The sequence below is a fragment of the Neovison vison genome, chromosome 7 (genome assembly GCF_020171115.1).
Source record: "Neovison vison isolate M4711 chromosome 7, ASM_NN_V1, whole genome shotgun sequence".
NCBI lineage: Eukaryota > Metazoa > Chordata > Mammalia > Carnivora > Mustelidae > Neogale > Neogale vison.
The window spans coordinates 161,277,583-161,298,823 of record NC_058097.1 but is presented as its reverse complement, the minus strand read 5'-3'; the positions used below and the strand labels follow the sequence as shown (position 1 = coordinate 161,298,823).

Sequence of the window (21,241 nt, the reverse complement as noted above, 5' to 3'; positions counted from 1 at the left end):
TTCATTCTTTTTTATGGCTGAGTAATATTCCATTGTATGTATGTATGTACCTATGTGTACACCATATATATGTGTACACCATATACACACACACCACATCTTTATCCATTCACCTATCAGTGGACACTTGTGTTGCTTCCTTATCATGGCTATTGTAAATAATACTGCAATAAACATAGTGGTGCATATATCTTTTCGAATTGTTTTCATTTTCTTTGGGTAAATACCCAGTAGTGGAATTACTGGATCATAGGGTAATTCTATTTTTAATTTTTTGAGGAACCTCACTGTGTTTTCCACAGTGGCTGCACCAATTTACATTCCCACCAACAGTGTACAAGGGTTCTTTTTTCTATTGAACTTTCTTGCTGCTGCTACTGCCTCTACCTTACTCCAGTTGCTGACATATCTGACAATGGATTTTTGAGGAGAAGAAAAAGATAATAGGATTTAGGACTAGTATTAAGACTATATTTCTTGCTGCAGTTGTCTTTAGTGGGGGAAATCTTGGATTTAAGTATCATTTAAAATATTTCTAAAGAAAAAATGGATCAAACCACATACTTTTGAGAGCATAGTTCAGTCCTCAGTTGAGAACTGCCCTTTTCAGTAATTAGCCCTTGTTCCTTGGGGGAACTGATCATGTATTAAGCAGAACAAAAAGCTTATGGAAAGGTTGGTTGACAAAAAGAAAGGATGAAATTTGTATTATATCTTTTGAAAATAGATTCAGAATTTGATAATATTTCTTATACCATGAGAGTTATTTACACTTAACATAGCAATGGGAAACATTTTCTGTAAAGGGTTGAATAGTAAATATTTTTGGCTCTGTGGACTATACAGTTTCTGCTCCAACAACTCATTATAGTTTTGCCATTATAGAGTGAAAACAGCCATAAACAATGTATAAGCGAATGGGATAGTTGTGTTTTAACAAAGCTTTATTTACAAAATCAAGTAATGTGTTACATTTGGTCCATGAGCCATGATTTTGCATCTCTTAACACCTTAAATATGCTTATAAAAACATATGCAAATTAAATGCTTAACAATATATTAATATGAAATCATTTACAAGTCTTAAAAAAACTAAAACATAAGATATGATACTTGTTATACTAATAAAATGGCTTAATTTTTTGTAAAATAAAAATAGGAATTTAAAATATTGCCTTTTTTTTTTTAAAGATTTTATTTATTTATTTGACAGAGCGAGATCACAAGCAGGCAGAGAGGCAGGCAGAGGGAGAGGAGGAAGCAGGCTCCCTGCTGAGCAGAGAGCCGGATGCGGGCCTTGATCCCAGGACCCTGAGATCATGACCTGAGCCGAAGGCAGCGGCTTAACCCACTGAGCCACCCAGGCGCCCTAAAATATTGCCTTTTTAAGGACAGACTAATGGATAGGAACAACTAATGCAAAATTTACAAGGATGCTCACCTCATTTTTAAGAAAATGTAGGTCTTGGGGCACCTGGGTGGCTCAGTTGGTTAAGCTTCTGCCTTCAGCTCAGGTCATTATCCCAGGGTCCTGGGATCAAGCCCCACATCGGGCTCCCTGCTCAGTGTGTCTGCTTCTCCCTCTCCCTCTGTGATCTCTTTTGCTTTTGTTCTCTCTCAAATAAAAAATAAAACCTTTAAAAAAAAAAAAAAGAAAAAGAAGACAAACCATAAGTGACTCTTAATCTCACAAAACAAACTGAGGGTTGCTGGGAGGAGGGGGGTTGGGAGAAGGGGGGTGGGGTTATGGACATCGGGGAGGGCATGTGCTTTGGTGAGTGCTGTGAAGTGTGTAAACCTGGCGATTCACAGACCTGTACCCCTGGGGATAAAAATATATGTTTATAAAAAATTAGAAAAAATTAAAAAAAAAAAGAAAAAGTAGGTCTTAAAACCTCAATTAAATGTTTAAAACAGCTTGTAAATTTGTAAAGCTCCATATCTCTCTGTATACACACACACACACACACACACACAGTAGTGTTTGACGAGGAATATACAACTGATGAAGGGGGAAACGCTTAGATATTAAATATACCCTGAAACTCAGCTAAATTCAACAAATATTAATAAGGTACGCCAGGTTATGATGTTAGTTGCTACAAGTGTTTAAAGATAAGTAGTATAATTCCTCAAACTAGGAAAGTGCTACCACATAAGGTTGTACCAGGTGTATTCTACGTAAGGTTACTGCATATAAGTGAATATGATTCATTTTGTAGATATTTTATTTTGTGTTTTTGTTACAACTAGTGTCTGATAGCAGCAGTGCTTAGTAATATCAGTTACTTCTGGAAATTTTTCATGTATAATTTCTCTTTATTTTCTCTATTCTCTATGAACATACATTATTTGAATGTTGACCTTGTTCATTATTTTTCTAATTTTCTCATTCTTTCTCTCTCATTTTCTATTCTTTGTCTTTTATTCCCAATTTTATCCCAGTCCTTCAGTAACCTTTAAAAGCTTCTGAGTTTCTGTTTTGAATTTCTAAGAACTCTCATTCTTTTTATTTTTTAAAAGATTTTATTTATTTATTTGACAGAGATAACAAGTAAGCAGAAAGGCAGGCAGAGAGAGAAGGGGAAGTAGGCTCCCTGCTCATGTGGGTCTCGATCTCAGGACCCTGAGACCATGACCCAAGCCTAAGTCAGAGGCTTAAACCACTGAGCCCCCCAGGCGCCCCTCATTCTCTTTTTTAAAACAATATCCCTCTTCTAGTGTTATGGAAATAATCTTTTCAGATCACTGAGTTTATTAATTATAGTTTTTCTTTTTTTGGTCTAACTGCCTATTGCTATTTTTATGTTTATTAAACTTCTTATTGTGAAATAGTTTTAGATTTATAAGAAATTGTGAAAATTGTGCAGTGAGTTCCTGGGTACTCTTCATCCAGCTTCCCTCAGTAATAACATCTCACATAAGTGCAGTACATTAGCAAACAAGGAGTTTGACATTGGTACAATATAAAATACTGTAACTAACCTATAAACATCAGTTTTTATATGAACTTTTTTTTTCTGGGATATATTCTGTGATATTTTATCAAATATGTAGATTTGTATAACTACCTCCACTCTCAGGATACAGAACAGCTGCCATCATCACAGGTAGATGCCCTCATGCTGTCTCTTTAGAATCACACCCTTTCCCCCCACTTTTAACGTCTGGCAACTCCTGATTTGTTCTCCATCACTATAATTTTGTCGTTTTGAGAATATTATATAAATGTAGTCAGATAGTATGTAAACTTTTGGGTTTGGGTTTTTCATTTCCTTTAATGCCCTTGTATCCGTTCACATTGTTGTACATATCAGTAGTTCTTATTTCTGAGTATTACTCCATTTTGTGGAGGTACCACAGTTTATTTATCTTTTCAGAGAATAGCATGGTTTTTGTACATATTTTGCAATACTGTTGGACTTTTAAAATTCTATACATATTTCTTTACTATTTTTTCCCCTTGTAGGAGTTTTTTAGTTTCACAGAACAAAATGAAGGAGACCCTTAAATTTCTCTTCAGTCCTTAGGAACCTCCCTACCATTGGAATCTGTTGCCGTAATTGGAAATTGGAAAAAAATTTGGTGGCAAGTTCATAAGTGAAAGTTCATACAAAATGAATATTCTTTTTTTTTTAAGATTTTATTTATTTATTTGACAGAGAGAGGGATCACAAGTAGGCAGAGAGGCAGGCAGAGAGAGAGGAGGAAGCAGGCTCCCTGTTGAGCAGAGAGCCCGATGCGGGACTCGATCCCAGGACCCCGAGATCATGACCCAAGCCGAAGGCAGCGGCCCAACCCACTGAGCCACCCAGGCGCCCCAAAATGAATATTCTGAAGTTAGATGTAAACAGATACTTGCTTCTGAGAGTGAACATTTTAGTAAGATTTAAGTATTTTTGGTCAGTCAGCTGTCTGTAGATTGCCCTCATGCTTTAAAGCATGATTTTCAAATTAAGTGAAAAGTTGGTGTAGGATAAATCAGAGGCGTTAACTTATTAAGTTCCAATATTTAAAAATGGAAATGTTTTCTTTTGGCAGGATTTGTGTTTAAGGTTGGTTTATTTACATAACTAGAGGTGCTATGAGTGATATTTCTTAATGGTGGAAATTGTGATTTTAGAGGAGTCATGGTTAAGGATTCTGATTTGGGGGTGCCTGGGTGGCTCAGTTGGTTGGGCGGCTGCCTTCGGCTCAGGTCTTTGTCCCAGAACCCTGGGGTCGAGTCCCACATCGGGCACCTAGCTCCATGGGGAGTCTTCTTCTCCCTCTGACCTCCCCTCTCATGCTCTCTCTCACTCACTCACTCTAAAAATAAACATATAAAAAATAATTTAAAAAAAAAAAAGGTTTCTGATTTGGGTTTCTGTAGTAACTATTAGGTAATATTATCTGTGAGGTTTTCAAGTGGTGATCAGTTGGAAATGGTAGTAGTTTCTAATCTTATTGTAGAAAGTCTTTGGCTTCATGAGAACATGAACCATGTTATAAGAGGGAATGCAAAAATCTATGTTAGTGAAAGAGAATTTAGGATTTATTAGGAGAAAAAAGGCATGACTTTTATTAAGTGTAATTAAAATGGTTGACTAGAAACTTCCTGGAAGGATATCCTTAAGTAGGCCATGTTCTAGTCAAGAGGCCAGTTCTGGTGTAGAGTGAGGTAAGTTTTGATAAAGGTATGCACTCATGAAACTGCACTGCAGTCAGGAGATGAACATACCCATCACACCTAAAGGTTTCCTTGAAGTGCTTTTTAAAAAAAAAAAAATTTGAAGTATAATTAACATATAATGTTATATTAGTTTCAGGTGTAAACATTGATTCAACAATTCTATACTCAGTCCTCACCAGGAAAGTGTAGTCACCAAACATTATTACTACAATATTATTGACTATATTCCTTATGATGTATTTTCCATCTCTGTGACTTATTTTATAATTGGAAGTTTGTACCTCTTAATCCCCATTATCTATTTCACTCAACCCTCTACCCACATCCCCTCTGGCAACCACCAGTTCTTCTCTATTTCAGAATGTGTTTTGTTTTTTTTTCCTGGTTCATTTTTGTTTTTTAGATTCTGCATATAAGTGGAATCATATGATATTTGTCTTTTTCTTTCTGACTTATTTCACTAGCATTATACTGCCTAGGTTCATTCATGCTGTTGCAGATGGCAAAATCTCATTCTCTTCTGTAGCTATATTCTATTATAGTATGTATAGTACATTTTCTTTATCCAGTCATCTATCAGTGGATACTTGGGGCACTTCCATATCTTGGCTATTGTAAATAATGCTGCAATAAACATAGGCGTGATTCTTTTTGAATTAGTGTTTTTGTTTTTGTTGGGTTAATATGAGTAGTGAGATTACTGGATCATGTGGTATTTGTATTTTTAATTTTTTGAGGAACTTCCATCACTGTTTTCCACAGTGGTTGCACCAATTTACATTCCCATCAGCTGTGCAGGAGGGTTCCCTTTTCTCCACATTTTCACCAACGCTTGTTATTTCTTTTTGATTTTAGCCATTCTCACTGGTGGAAGGTGATATCTCATTATGATTTCAATTTGCATTTCCCTGATGATTAGTGATTTGAGCATCTTTTCATGTGTCTGTTGACCATCTGTAGTTTCCTCTGGAAAAATGTCTGTTCAGGTCCTCTGCCTATTTTTTTAAAAAATATTTTATTTATTTATTTGGTGGCGATCACAAGTAGGCAGAGAGGCAGGCAGAGAGAGGGGGGGAAGCAGGCTCCCTGCTGAGCAGAGATTCCGATGTGGGACTCCATCCCAGGACCCTGAGATCATGACCTGAGCCGAAGGCAGAGGCTTAATCCACTGAGCCACCCTCTCTGCCTATTTTTTAATCAGATTATTTGGGGCTTTTTGGTATTGAATTGTCTTCATATATTTTGCATTTTAACACCTTATCAGATACATCATTTGCAAATATCTTCTCCCATTCAGTAGATTGCCTGTTGTTTTATTGATGGTTTCATTTAATGTACAAAAGCTTTTTATTTTGGTGTAGTTTTAATAGTTCTGCTATTTAATTTAATTTAACTCTGCTTTTGTTTCCCTTTGCCTGAGGACACATATCCATAAATCTGTTGCTAAGGTCAGTGTCCAAGAGATTATGGCCTATGCTTTCTTTTAGGAGTTCTAATCCATCTCACATTTAGGTCCATTTTGAGTTTATTTTTGTGTATGCTGTAAGAAGATGGTTCAGTTTTATTCTCCTGCATGTAGGTGTCCAGTTTTCCCAGCACCATTTGTTGAAGAGACTGTCTTTGCCCCATTGTATATTCTTTGTTGCAGATTAATTGACCACAGAAGCATGAATTTATTTCTGGACTCTCAGATCTGTTCCTTTGGTCTGTGTGTCTGTCTTTGTGCCAGTAACATACGGTTTTGATTACTATAGCTTTGTAGTATATCTTGAAATCTGGGATTGTGATACCTCTAGCTTTGTTACTCTTTTTCCAGATTACTTGCTATTCAGGGTCTTTTATGGTTCCATACAAACTTTAGTATTATTTGTTCCAGTTCTATGAAAAAGGGTGTTGATATTTTGATATGAATTACATTGAATTCGTAGATTGTTTTTGGTAGTATGGACATTTTAATGATACTGATTCTTCCAATCCATGAAGATAGATTTGTTTGTGTTGCTTTAAATTTCTCTCATCAGTGTTTTGTAGTTTTCAGAGTACGAATTTTTCACCTCCCTGGTTAAGTTTATTCCTAGGCATTTTATTCTTTTTGGTGCAGTTGTAAATGGGATTGTTTTCTTAAATTCTCTTTTTGCTACTTTTTTGTTAGTGTATAGAAATGGAACAGATTTCTGTATATTGATTTTGTATCCTGCGACTTTACTGAATTCATTTATCAGTTCTAATAGTTTTTTTGGTGGGATTTTTAGGGTTTTCCATATATAGTATCATATCATCTACAAATAATGAGTTCTACTTCTTTACCAGTTTGGATGCCTTTTGTATCTTTTTCTTGTCTGACTCTTACAGCTAGGATTTCCAGTGCTGTGTTGAATAAAAGTGGTGAGAATGGATATCCTTGTTCCTGATTTTAGAGGACAGGCTCTCAGTTTTTAAATCACTGTGTTTTTCTTGTATGGTTTTTATTATGTTAAAGTTTGCTCTCTCTAAACCTGGTTTGTCTTGCTGCAGTTGTCTTTAGTGGGGGAACTCTTGGATTTAAGTATCATTTAAAATATTTCTAAAGAGACTTTGTATCCTGAATGGATGTTATATTTTGTCAATTTTTTTTTTGAGATGGTTTTTATCCTTTTTTTTTTTTTAATGTATCACATTGATTGATTTGCAAATATTGAACCACCCTTCCTTCCATCCTTGGAATAAACTTTACTTGATTGTAGAGAATTACTTTTTTAATGTTTTGTTGAATTCAGTTTGTTAATAAGTTGAAGATTTTTGCATCTGTGTTTGTCAGAGATCTTGGCCTGTAGTTTTCTTTTTCTGCAGTGTTTTTCCCTGGTTTGGGTATCAGGGTAATAATGCTGGTCTTGTAGAATGAATGTGGCAGTTTTTCTCTTCTACTTTCTCTTGTAATTCTAACACAGAAGAATATATGTTAGCTCTTTGTGTTCAGTAGAATTCACCATCTGGTCTTGGATTGTTGTTTATTGGAGGTTTTTTGATTACTGATTCAGTTTCATTACTAGTAATTGATCTGCTTAAGTTTTCTGTTTTATCCCGGTCTTGGAAGATAATATGTTTCTAGGAATTTATCCATTTCTCTCAGGTTGTCCAATTTGTTGGCATACAGTTTTTCATAATATTCTTTTATATTTTCTTTATATTTCTGTGGTGTTGGTTGTCATTTTTCCTTCGTTTCTGATTTTATTTCAGTTTTTCTCTTTTTTCTTGATGAGTCTGTCTGAGGACTTATTATCAATGTTTATCATCTTTTCAAGGAATCAGCTCCTGATTTCATCGATCTTTCCTATTGTTTTTTAATCCTCCATTTTATTTCTGTTCTAACCTTTATCATTTCCTTCCTCTGCTAGCTTGGGGCTTTGGTTGTTTTTTTCTAGCTCTTTTGGATGTAAGTTTGAGTTGTTTATTTGAGAGTATTCTTGTTTCTTGAAGTAGGCCTTTGTTAGTATAAAGTTCTCCCTCATAACTGCTTTTCCTGTGTCCCAAAGATTGGGGGCCATTGTGTTTTCATTTCCGTTTGTCTTCGTGTATTTTTTTAATTTCTTCTTTGTTTTGGTTGACCCATTCATTGTTTAGTAGCATGTTGTTTAGCCTCCATGTATTTGTGTTCTTTCCAGATTATTATTATTGATTTCTAGTTTCATACCATTGTGCTCAGAAAAGATGCTTGGTATGATTTGTCTTAATTATTAAGACTGAAATTAAATTTATTAAATTTATTGTGACTTGTTTTGTGGACCAACATGATCTGTCTTAACAGAATGTTCCATGTGTACTTGAAAAGAATGTGTATGTTGCTGTTTTTGGATGGACTGTTCTGTATAGATCTTATGTCCATCTGGTCTAATTATGTCATTAAGTCAGTGTTTCCTTGTTGATTTTCTGTCTGGATGATCTATTATTGATGTAAGTGCAGTGTTAAAGTCCCCTACTATTATTGTGTTACTTTCAGTTTCTCCCTTTATATCTGTTAATAATTGCTTTATACATTTAGGTGGTTCTTTGTTAGGTGTATAGGTATTTACAATTGTTATACCCTCCTATTGTATCGATCTCTTTATTATTTTGTAGTGCCCTTCTTTTTCTATTTCTACAGTCTGTTTATTTTTTATTTTATTTTATTATTTTTTTGCTACAGTCTGTTTTAAAGTCTCTTTTGTTTGGTGTAAGTATTGCCACCCTGGCTTTTTTTTTTTCCTACTTCCATTTGCATGGTATATGTTTTTCAGCCCTTCATTTTTAATCTGTACATGTGTTTAGTTTTGAAGTGAGTCTCTTGTAGGGAGCATATAATGGGTCTTGTTTTTTTTTAATCCTTTCACTCATTGGATTGGAATGGTTAGTCCATTTATAGTTAAAGTAATTACTGATAGGTATGTACTTATTGCCATTTCGTTCATTGTTTTCTGGTTGTTTTGTAGTTTCTCTCTGTTCCTTTGTTTTGTTCTCTTCCTTCATAATTTGATTGTTTTCTTTAGTGTTATGGTTAGATTCCTTTCCCTTTATTTTTTGTGCATCTATTATAGTTTTTTGGTTTGTTACCATTAGGTTTATAATATCTTAGTGTATAGCAGTTTATATTAGGTTGATGGTCACTTTAAGTTCGAACACATTCTAAAAGCACTAAACTTTTACTCCTCCCTCCACATTTTAGGTATTTGATGACATATTTACATCTTTTTCTGTATTCCTTGATGGTATTTGTGGATATAACTGATTTTACTACTTTTGTGTTTTTACCTCCATACTGACTTTATAAGTGATTAGTCTACTACCTTTATTATATGTTTGTTTTTACCTATGAAATTTTTTCTTCTCATAATTTTCTTCTAGTTCTCACCTTTTCAAAGAATTCTGCTCGGGGTCCTTTGTAACTTTTTCCTTCTACCTCTTTCAGCCCCATATTCCATGCCCATATAAGCACCAGTATATTTTCTGACACTGTACATTAGTTTGTGTTTCCCAGAACTTGATATTACTGTGTCCTTTTTTGGGTGGTAGAGGGATCTAGCTTCTTTCGCTCAGTATAATTTTGAACTTGATCCATGTTGTAACTTGTATTAATAGTTCGTTTCTCTTTTTTTGAGCAGTATTCCATTGTATGTACACATCACAAATTGTTTATCCAGTTACCTGTTCACAGACATTTAGGCTGTCTTTAGTTTGGAACTGTTACAAATGAAGCAACTAACAATGTTTGTATCTTTTTACAGACATATGCTTTTATTTCTTTTGGGTGAATAGGTGGAATGCCTGGGTCATATGCATAGTAAATATGTAAATTTCTAAGAAACTTTCAAACTGTTTTTTAATACAGTTTTTAAAGTGGTTGGGCCATTTTACATTACCATCAGGAGTATGTGACAGTTTCATTTCATACACATATTCATCAACCCTTGATATGGCCATTCTTTTTATTTAGCCATTCATACAGATGTGAAATGGTGTTACATTGTGGTTTTGATTTGCATTCCTTAATGAGTGATGATGTTCAGCAGCTTTTCATGTATTTATTTTTTTCATCCTTATATCTCAAATTTTTTGTGCTTTGAGAGTTCTTTATAGCCTAGATACACATTCTTTTTCAGATATGTCATTTCATTCTCCTACCAGTATCTTTTGAAGAGCAAAAGTTTTAAATTTTTTAAAAGATTTTTAAAAATTAATTTATTTGACAGAGAGAGCGCGCATGTGCAAACACAAGCAGGGAGAGCAGCAGGCAGAGGGAGAGGGAGAAGCACACACCCTGCTGAGTAGGGAGCCCTATGTGGGACTTGATCCCAGGACCCTGGGATCATGACCTGAGCCGAAGGCGGGTGCTGGACCAACTGAGCCACCCAGGCAGCCTGAAGAATTTTTAATTTTTTTTTTATTTATTTGACAAAGAGAGCTCACAAGTAGACGGAGAGGCAGGCAGAGAGACAGAGAGAAATAGAGGGAAGCAGGCTCCCTGCTGAGCAGAGAGCCTGATGCAGGACTCGATCCCAGAACCCTGAGATCATGACCTGAGCTGAAGGCAGCGGCCTAACCCACTGAGCCACCCAGGTGCCCAAGAATTTTTAATTTTGATGTACCCCAGTTCATCAGTTTATTGGTTTACTTATTTACTTAGCTTTAGAGAGGAGAAGGAGGGAGGGAAAAAGGGTGGGTGAGAATGAGAGAGAGAGAGAGCAGCAGGCTCCACACCTGGCATGGAGCCCAATGTGGGGCTCAGTCTCACAACCCTGAGATCATGACCTGAGACAAAATCAAGTTAGATGCTTAACCGACTGAGCCACCCAGGTACCCCGTGTTAATATATTTTTTAATGAATTCTGCTTTTTTTCTCCTTAAACTTTTATAATTTTAAGTTTTAGATTTAGGGTTGTGATTCATTTTGACTTCACTTTTGTATATGACACAAACTCTCCTTCCGTCACCTGCAACTCTCCCCTCCCCAAGGTGCTGGAGGCAGATTATACATTCTATATTCATTTGTTTCAGCACTATTTGATGAAAAGACTCTTGAATTGACTTTGAATCCTTGTTGAAAATGAGTTGTCTGTATATGTGTGTGTGGGCCCTTTTCTGATTCATTAATCTATTTGTCATTATACCAGTAACACACTGTGTTCATTCCTGTATCTTTATAATAAGCTTTGAAATTAGATTAGTGTTCCATATCTGTTCTTTTTAAGAAGTTATTTAGGCTCTTCTAGATCCTTTGCACTTCTGTATGAATTTTGGAATCAGTTTGTTACTTTTGACCAAGAAACCTGTTAAAAATTTTGGAATTATATTGTGTGTTTTTTAAGATTTTATTTGTTTATGAGAGAGAGCCAGAGCACAAACACAGGCAGGAGGAGGGAAAGAAGGACAAGCAGACTCAGTACTGAACATGGAACCCCAGGCAGGGTGACCCCAGAACCCTGAGATCATGACCTGAGTTGAAATCAGACACTTAACTGAGCAACCCAAGCACCCCTGGAGTTACATTGTATTTATAGATCAACTTGGGGAGAATTGCTTTTTTAATAATATTGAATCATTTGACTTGTGTGAACTTGGTGAATTTTTCCATTTATTTAGGTCTTCTTAGGTTACTCTCAGCAGTGTTTTATACTTTTAGCATATAGATCTCCATCTTTGGCAGATTTATCCTTACATATTTCAGTTTTTTGATGCTACTGTAAATGGTGTTGTTTTAAAATTTTAATTTCTGATTTGATGTTATTGTTGTTGCTAGTATAGTTGACCCTTAAACAACATGGATCTGAACTGCACAGACTACTTACATGCAGATTTTTTTCCCAATAAATATGCATGTAGTACTGTAAATGTATTTTCTTTTTTTTTTAAAGATTTTATTTATTTATTTATTTGAGAGAGAGAGACAGTGAGAGAGAGCATGAGCGAGGAGAAGGTCAGAGAGCAAAGCAGACTCCCCATGGAGCTGGGAGCCTGATGTGGGACTCGATCCCGGGACTCCAGGATCACGCCCTGAGCCGAAGGCAGTCGTCCAACCAACTGCGCCACCCAGGCGTCCCTGTAAATGTATTTTCTGTTCTTTATGATTTTCTTAACATTTTCTTTTCTCTAGCTTAAGTTATTGTCAGTGTATAGTATAATACATATAACATGAAATATGTATTAACTGTTTATAGGTAAGGTTTCTGGTGAACAGGAGGCTGTTAGTTAAGTTTTGGGGGAGTCAAAAGTTACGTGCAGGTTTTAAACTGGAGGGGTTGGTTTCCCAACACTTGCATTGTTCCAAGGTTCAGCTGACTTTGAATATTGATCTTGCATCCTGTTACCTTGTTAAACTCATTAGTTCTAGTAACTTTGTACTAGAGTCTACAATCGATGATTGCATTGTCTGCAGATAAGGATGGTTTTTACTTCTTTTCCAATCTGAATGCCTTCTAGACCTTTTTCTTGACATACTGTTCTGGGTAGACTCTTTAGTACATTGATGAATAAAAGTGGTGAGAGTAGACATTCTTGTATTGTTCTTGATCTTAGGTGGAGAGTGTTTGGTCTTTAACCACTAAGTCTGACGCTGGCTGTAGGTTTTTCTGTAGATATCTTTTATCCAGTTGGTGATATTCTATTGTATTCCTGCTTTGTTTTTTAAATCAGGAATGGATTTCCTTTTTGCCAAAATGTATACTGAGATACAGCTTTTTTCATTAGTTTGTTAATATGGTGAATTATATTAAGACATTTTAATTGAAGTATAATTGACATATAGTAATTGATTTTTGAGTATTCAACCAGTCTTGCATTTTTAGGATAAATCTCATTAGAACATAATGGATTGACATTTTTATCTGCCGCTCTGTTTGATTAAATTTTTGTTTAAATATGCATATTCTGAGGCATGTCTATAGTTATAAAGTCTTTGGTTTTGGTACTTGAGTAATGCTGGCCTCATATAATGAGTTAGGAAATATGTTGTCTTCAATTTTCTGAAGGAGTTTATGTAGAATTGATATTATATCCCTCTTAAGTGCTTGGTAGAGTTATCAGTGAAGCCATCTGGGCCTGGAGTTTTCTTACAGGAGAATTTCTGAACTGCAAATTCAATTTCTTTAATAGAAATAGTGCTATTCAGGGGCATCCGGGTAGCTCAGTCAGTTAAGCATCTGATTTCAGCTCAGGTCATGATCTCAGGGTCCTGAGATGAAGCCTCAAGTCAGACTCCGATCTCAGCAAGGAGTCTGCTTGTGCCTTTCCCTCTCCCTCTGCTCCTCCCCAAGCATGTGTTCTATTTCTCTCTCTCTCTCTCTCTCTCTCTCAAATAAAATCTTTTGAAAAAATGGAAGCTTTGTGCAGTGGCAGTATCGTAGCCAATGAGGTTTATCCGAGGCGCGATTATTGCTAATTGAAAAAATAGAGCTGTTCACCTTATCTGTTTCTTACTGAGTAAGGTTTGGTACCTTAGAATTTGTCCAGTTTTTCTAAGTTGATGAACTTATTTGTGTAAAGTTGTTTATAGTACTCTTCTATTACTCTTTTAATATGGGTGACCTTTGTAGTGATGTCAGCTTTCTCATTTCTAATATTGGGATTTGTATCTTCTCAATTTTTTATCTCCAGTCTGGCTAGAGGTTTATAAATTTTTTTTTTTGAAGATTCTATTTATTTATTTATTTGACAGGTAGAGATCACAAGTAGGCAGAGAGGCAGACAGAGAGAGGAGGAAGCAGGCTCCCTACCGAGCAGGGAGCCCTATTCGGGGCTCTATCCCAGGACCCCGGGATCATGACCCACTGAGCCACCCAGGTGCCCCTTAATTGGGTTTTTCAAAGGAACTAGGTTTTGTTTCATTGATTTTTTTCCCCTATTTTTTTTCTGTTTTCTATTATTTTGATTTCCACTCTGATCTTTCTTACTACTTTTTCTACTTTTTAAAAAAATCTACATGGCAGACAAACATTTAATTATTTTAATATATAGAGAATATCCAAACTAATAAACAAAATGCCACAAACCTGACATAAAACAATAGGTAAGAATAACTATAAATGGCTTATAAACCTACAAGATGAGTCCAACCCTCATAATTACATAATTATGACTTTTAAAATATTTAACTTAACAACTAACAAGTATAAAAATATTTCAGCATAAATAGTTCTGAATGGGAGGAAAGAAGATGCACACCCTGTGTGCTGCTTATAGAAGTGTTAATTAGTGTACGCTTACTTTTTCCACTTTGGGTTTAATTTAGTCTTTGCTTAGTTTTTTAAGGTGGAAACAAGTTATTTATTTTTTAGAACTTTCTTTTTTTCTAATATAGGTATTTAATGCTATAATTTGCTCCCTAACTGCTGCTATAATGTCATGCCATTCTATACATTTTGATTACATTTTTTTTTAACTTGAAAATTTTGCATTCTCCCTTTTGCTTTCTTCTTTGATCCATGAATTATTTAAAAGGTGTTATTCAATTTCCAAATATTTGGGAAATTTACATATATGTTTCTGTTACTGAATCTTAATCTTATTCCATTGTGATCAGAGGACAAATTTTATATGTTTGAATTCTTTTCAATTTATGGAGACTTGTTTTGTTGCTCAGAATATCATCTGTCTTGGTAAATGTTTTGTGGGCATATGAAACAAATGAGTTGTTTGCTCCTACTGGCTTCAATGTTCTATAAATGTCTTAGGTCATTGATAGTGTTCAAATTTTATTCATCTTTCCTGATTTTTTGTTTGCTCTATTAAGTATTACAAGGGAGTATTGAAATCTCTTAATATAATTATGGAGTTTTTACAGTTTTATCAGATTTTGCTTCACGTATCTTGAAGCTGTATTATGAAGCAGAAGAACTTTTGAGACATGGTTTTAATGAATATATCCTGCTTTTCTTTTTGATATGCCTTGGTAATATTCTTTGCTCTATAGTCTACTTTGATATTAATATTGTTACTTTTGCTTTCTCTTGACTAGTGTCAGCATAGTTGATTTTTCATTATCCTTTTATAGTGAATCTCTGTACTTTTATATTTGAAGTGTGTTTCAGGTAGGCAACATATGTAATTGTGTGTGACTTTTATATCTAGTCTGATAATCTCTACCTTTTATGGGTTAGGCCACTTACATTTAATGTGATTATAGATATGATTAAGTCTGTCATCTCGCTTTTTATTTTCTATTTGTCTCATTTGTTCTTGTTTCCCCATCCTCTCCCTTTTTCCTTTGCCCTCTTGGATTAATTGCATCTTTTTTTTTTTTTAATGATTTCATTTTCTCTTCTGTGTTGGCTCATTACCTGTAATTCTTCGTTTCCTTACTTTAGTGGTTGTTTGAGGGCTTGTAATACAAATCTTTAATTTATCAGTCTACCTTCAAGCAGTACTACTTGACACAAGAAATGGTTTAAGAGCCACAATAGTGTACTTTTATGTCTCTCGTCCCAAACTTGCTATTATAGCTATGTGTATATGTTATAAGCCCCATACTGTATTGTTATAATTATTATTTAAATCTTTTAAGGAGATTTGTTTGAATCTTTTAAAGAGATTTAAACAATATAAAAAAGATCTTCCCATGTAGTTACTATTTCCAATGTTCTTCAGTCCCTTTGTGTAGATTCATATTTTCTTCTGGCATTACTTTTTCTTCTGACTAAAGGGCTTCCTTTAACTCTTCCTATAATGCCAGTCTGCTCATGGTTAATTAATTCATTCATCTTTTTGTGTGTGTGTCTGAAAATGCATTTCCCTCTTTATTTTTATTTTATTTTATTTTTTATTTATTTATTTGACAGAGAGAGAGATCACAAGTAGGCAGAGAGGCAGGCAGAGAGAGAGAGAGAGAGAGGAGGAAGCAGGCTCCCTGCTGAGCAGAGAGCCCGATGTGGGACTTGATCCCAGGACCCTGAGATCATGACCTGAGCCGAAGGCAGCGGCTTAACCCACTGAACCACCCAGGCGCCCCCTCCCTCTTTATTTTTGAAGATGTTTCAGCTAGATAAAACAAACATAGGTTCACAGGATTTTTTTTTCTTAAAATATGGGATTTGTTGTGTGTGTTACATGTAGTATTTATTACATTTCAAGACATGATTCAAATATTTTTTCTTTTCTTTACCTTTCTTCCTTTATGGACTCCATTATACTTATATTAGGGCATTTGAAATTGACCTGCTGCTCACTCTTACTCCATTTATTTTTTTTTATAATGAATACTATATTTATTTTTGATATTTCCTCTTGCTGTGTCTTCAAATTCACAAATCTTTTCTTCTATAATGTGTAATTTTCTTTAATTCCATCCAGTCTGTTTTTCATCTAAGATCTCATTTTTTATCTCTGGAAGTTTGATCTGCATCTTTTTTTTTTCTTCTGTATTTCTACATAACCTTTTGGAGAAATAGGATTATAATGACTTCTAATGTCATTGTTTCTAATTCTGAGACATGTCAGTTCCAAGCTGATTTTGATTGAGTTTTAAAAATCTCTTACAGGTTCTGTTTTCCTACTTATTTGCACGCCTGGTAATTTTTTATTGAATGCCATACATTGTGAATTTTACCTTGTTTAGATGCTGCGTATTTTTTTTTTCTATAAATATTCTTGAGCTTTGTTTTACAGTTGAGTTCCTTGGAAACAGTATGATTCTTTTCAGGTCTCCTGTTAAGATTTGTTAGATGTGACTAGCACGGTGACCAGTCTAGGTCTAATTCCCATTTCAGAGTCAAGATCATCATTGAAACCACACTCATTAAAATGTAAATCTTCTTGATTCAATTTTAAATCCCATAGTGCTTTTTTTAAATTTTAAAACTAGTCAAGATTCTTTCTCCAGTGCCCTATGAATTACAAGATTTTCCAGGTTGCTGGGGGAAGTAGGTCCTATATGAGTCCTGGTCACTGTGTCTTCTTATCCTTTGAGTTGGTTCCTTTCCCAGCCTTATGTCGTTTCCTCATATGTATTCGCTGGTTGGTACTCAGCTCAGTATTTCAAGAAGACTGCAGATCTCTGACGTTTTCTCTGTGCTGCTTGCTCCCCCCTCTCTAGTACTCTTTCCTGAAAACTCTTGGCACCTACTATTCCCAAGCTCTCCAGCTCCTTACCTGAATCTACCAGGTTCTACCTGGGTTTCACTTCCCTATTTACTCTGGAAAATCTCTTAAGATAGTAATCTGGAAAGAGACTCATAATCTCACAAAATAAACTGAGGGTTGCTGTGGGGAGGAGGAGCATGCAGAGGGTGGTTGGGTTATGGACATTGGGGAGGGTTTATGATACGATGAGTACTGTGAAGTGTGTAAGCCTGACGATTCACAGACCTATACTCTTGGGGCAAATAACATATTATATGTTAATAAAAATAATTAATAAAAATAGTAATTTGGAAAAAATAATTTAGAGCAGTTGTTGGGCTTATCTCATTTGTTTTTCATCTTTCAGGGATCACTGTCTTTGCTGATGAACTGTATCTTACAAACCATTGTTTTTATATATTTTGTCTACTTTTTTCCCCCAGATAGGAAAACAAATTCAATCCTTGTTATTCTGTCTTGACTAAAAGTAGATGTTGGAGCTGATGTAATCTTCAACTCCTTACCTGTCCTGAGTTCACAGATCTCTGACTTTTAAATGCAACATGAAGCAGACTTATCCCCTCTGAACTTGCTTGTCCTCATTTTCTTTTACACATACTAATTATTTTTGTCCTTAGAGTGCTTTTCTGATCTAAAATTATTTAATTAAATCAAGTAGGACATAATTAGTCTTCGATGACATCTGATTTTGAAGGTCTGATGCAGAGTACATTCCATTTGGGAATGAAAATAAAGAATGGAAGTATGATCCTTTTGCATTTCTTTAAAATCTAAACGTTTTAGAGGTAAAGCCAATATTTTAGCAGAATAAATGCTTAGTAGCAGTTAATGTTTCAGTTATAAAAGTGTCTGATAGAAACACTTTCAATTAATCAGTCTCCTTGGCCTCACTCAAACTGAACATTTGTCCTGCATTTGGCCTTAGTTGTAGTTGGGTTTATACCTTGTCCATTAGATTAACAATTAGATTCATTTTTAAGCACTTAAGCACATTTAAAACTTAACAGCTAAGATAATTTGAGGAGGTTTTTTTTTCAATATATATTCCTTTTTCTATTTGTGTAGATTGCTTTCTTTTTCCTACTTTATTTTTTTTTTTAAAGATTTTATTTATTTATTTGACAGACGGAGACCACAAGTGGGCAGAGAGGCAGGCAGAGGGAGGAGGAAGCAGGCTCCCTGCCGAGCAGAGAGCCCAATATGGGGTCCTATCCCAGGACCCGGAGCTGAAGGCAGAGGCTTTAACCCACTGAGCCACCCAGGGCGCCCCTCTTTTTCCTACTTTAAGACAAACCAGAAATTCCATTGTTTCTACTCTGAGGTTTTTAACATAAAAGCAGTAGGATCTTTTCTATAAGAAGAAAACTATTATGTTCCAAGGATGCAGTCCTGTTTTGATCTTTTTCACTAGAAAGAAGGTGGGAGTAGAATTTTTTTGCTCTGTGGCTTTATGAAAGACAAATAACTGATAAAGGTTGATAGGTTGTCTTTATTTCCCTAGAAGTAACTCTTAGGATAAATACAAAGTTAGCCTTATCTTTTATCTTTGTAGTCTGTTATAATGAGGTGATGACTGAGTATCTTAATAAAAGAAAATACTAAAATAACAAAGAATTGTAGATAATAAGCCAACAGAGGAGATGTTCCGAAAGCACTATGGGATTTAAAATTGAATCAAGAAGATTTAAATTTTAATGAGTGTGGTTTCAGTGATGGAGTGCAGGGTTAATAATATGGAGGGGACACTGGAATGAATTAAAAGGCTTAGGGTAGGGGCACCCGGGTGGCTCAGTGGGTTAAAGCCTCTGCCTTTGGCTCAGGTCATGATCCCAGGGTTCTGGGATCAAGCCCCGCATCGCATCGGGCTCTCTGCTCAGCAGGGAGCCTGCTTCCTCCTCTCTCTCTGCTTGCCTTTCTAAATAAAATCTTAAAAAAAAAAATTAAAAAAAAAAAAAGCCTTAGGGTACAGTATTATTAGCATATCCACTAAATACTGTGTGACTCCGAGCAGTCTTATAATTGAACTTTAATATCTCCATCTATCATAACTAAATAAACTAGTATTTAATTGGGGGATTCTGTTGTGCTAGATACATTGTTGGTTAGTGTACTTCTATTTCTTCGTTTAATCCTCATATTAATCTTAATAACGTAAATAGAACCTGTATTTTACAGATGAGGAAACATTCCATAATGTTAAGTAATACTCAACATGTTGAGCAACTAAGTATTAGAGTACAATTTGTGTTATATTTCTGTATTTCTCTAAACTGTGAAGTTTCTTCTGTTTCTGTTTATAAAAAACACTAAATTTTTAAACCATGCATCATGGTATAATGATGAGATGGTAAATTTCCAGATGTATTAGGTTTGGCTCTCTCTTTGTTCTTGTCAGTTTTCTTACCTGCAATGTACTTTATGAAAATCTTACCTAGTTGCCAGCACCTGATTCACCAGTGATTAACTCAAGTCTGTAGTGAAGTTTTCTTCCTCTGAGATATTAAAGCATTTATTATCTATTTCTCACTTATTAGTTACATATTTGAGATGTCTTACCAGCTTTATATTTGAAATTTGGGATTACTATTGAATTGTTTAAATTTCTGTGTGTTCATGTATTACCGATACGCATCTATTACTGAGCTGGATACATGCAAGTCCCTTGAGGGAACTTCTCTATAGCATTGTACATGTGGTTCATATATCTTCATAAATAATTATGACTTAATTCTGTCAATTAAATCATCATTCTCAGGTATTCACTTCTTACAAGCAAATTTACCTAAGATATTTTAAAATTTTAAATTCTGTAGCTTTACAGAGCACAGTTAATTAAGCTTTTTAGAGAAATGCTTTTCAAAAAACTTTTTTTTTGCCAAAAATTTTGAAAGGAGTTCAATCAAAATCAAGATGAGTTGATATTAAAGTAAGCATGTAGGCTTATTGTATTTGGCAAGGAGACCAGTTACTTTGCCCCATAGCTGATTTTTTTGGAGTTCTGAAAGCTGGTGTTCTCTCTGCCTGTGCCTTGCCACCCCCTGCCCCATCAAAGAGAGAAAAATGTTTGAGCAATATTTAGAAGATCTGGGTGATCTCTAGTACTACTACTATTACTACTACTACTTACTCAAAAGTTAATTAACATTTCTGGGCTTTAGTTTTTCTCATTCTTAAAAAAAAAAAACCAACTGAGTTGGATTATTTGATCTTTAAATATACTCTGTTCCAGCATTTATAAAACCTACACGTTTAAGATAATTATGTTTCAGAATTGTAAAGTAGCATTTGATTCTTAAACTTCAAAATAGTAGTAGTTTAATGTTAATTGCTTTTTTCTTTAAAAGCATTTGTGATCCCCTGTTCCACTTTTATGGTTAATTTTCTTTTTTGACTTACCAGTACTCCCTCACGTGTTGCTAAAGGAGTTGTTGACCACACCAAAATGAGTCTACATGGTGCTAGCGGGGGACATGAACGATCAAGAGATAGACGAAGATCAAGTGACAGATCACGAGATTCATCTCACGAAAGAACAGAATCTCAACTCACTCCTTGTATTAGAAATGTTACTTCTCCAACACGACAACACCATGTTGGTACGTAAAATTAACTCATCTTCCTGACAGTTTTTAAAAGCATGCAGTTACCTTTTTAAAACAGTAATGACTGTGAATTCTGCATAGTACTTGAGAGTAAAATTAACTTCTTAGTTCTATTCAGTTGCTATTTTAGCTTAGCTTCATTCTTGCTATAAGAAATCAGCTTATTAAATGAAACTTAAAAGTGATTTTTTTTTTTAGTCTGGGACAGTTTCATAAGAAATTTGAAAAGCCTTTAAAACTGTGATATGAGATAATTTGTTTAATTTTTAAAAATATTCGAGGGAGAGAGAGAGAGTGTGAGTGCATGCAGGAGTAGGGGGAGGAAGGGAGTGGCAGAGGGAGAGGGAGAAGCAGGCTCCCCACTGAGCAGATGCCGTGGGGTTAG

At 35.0% G+C, this 21,241-nt stretch overlaps 1 protein-coding gene and 1 non-coding gene across 6 annotated transcripts in view; both read left to right on the top strand.

Moving 5' to 3' along the window:
* The window catches only part of BTBD10 (BTB domain containing 10), a 73,935-nt gene that overhangs the window by 32,311 nt on the left and 20,383 nt on the right, over positions 1 to 21,241 (top strand). For all 5 annotated transcript variants that reach the window (XM_044258875.1, XM_044258873.1, XM_044258874.1 and 2 more), the window contains one exon: positions 20,654 to 20,850. In XM_044258875.1, coding sequence (XP_044114810.1) covers positions 20,697 to 20,850 — 154 coding nt within the window. In that variant the 5' untranslated portion in view covers positions 20,654 to 20,696. The remainder of the gene's footprint in view (positions 1 to 20,653; positions 20,851 to 21,241) is intronic.
* On the top strand, positions 13,499 to 13,641 carry LOC122914687. Its single transcript, XR_006385816.1, has one exon. It is a non-coding gene; the product is annotated as a U4 spliceosomal RNA (small nuclear RNA).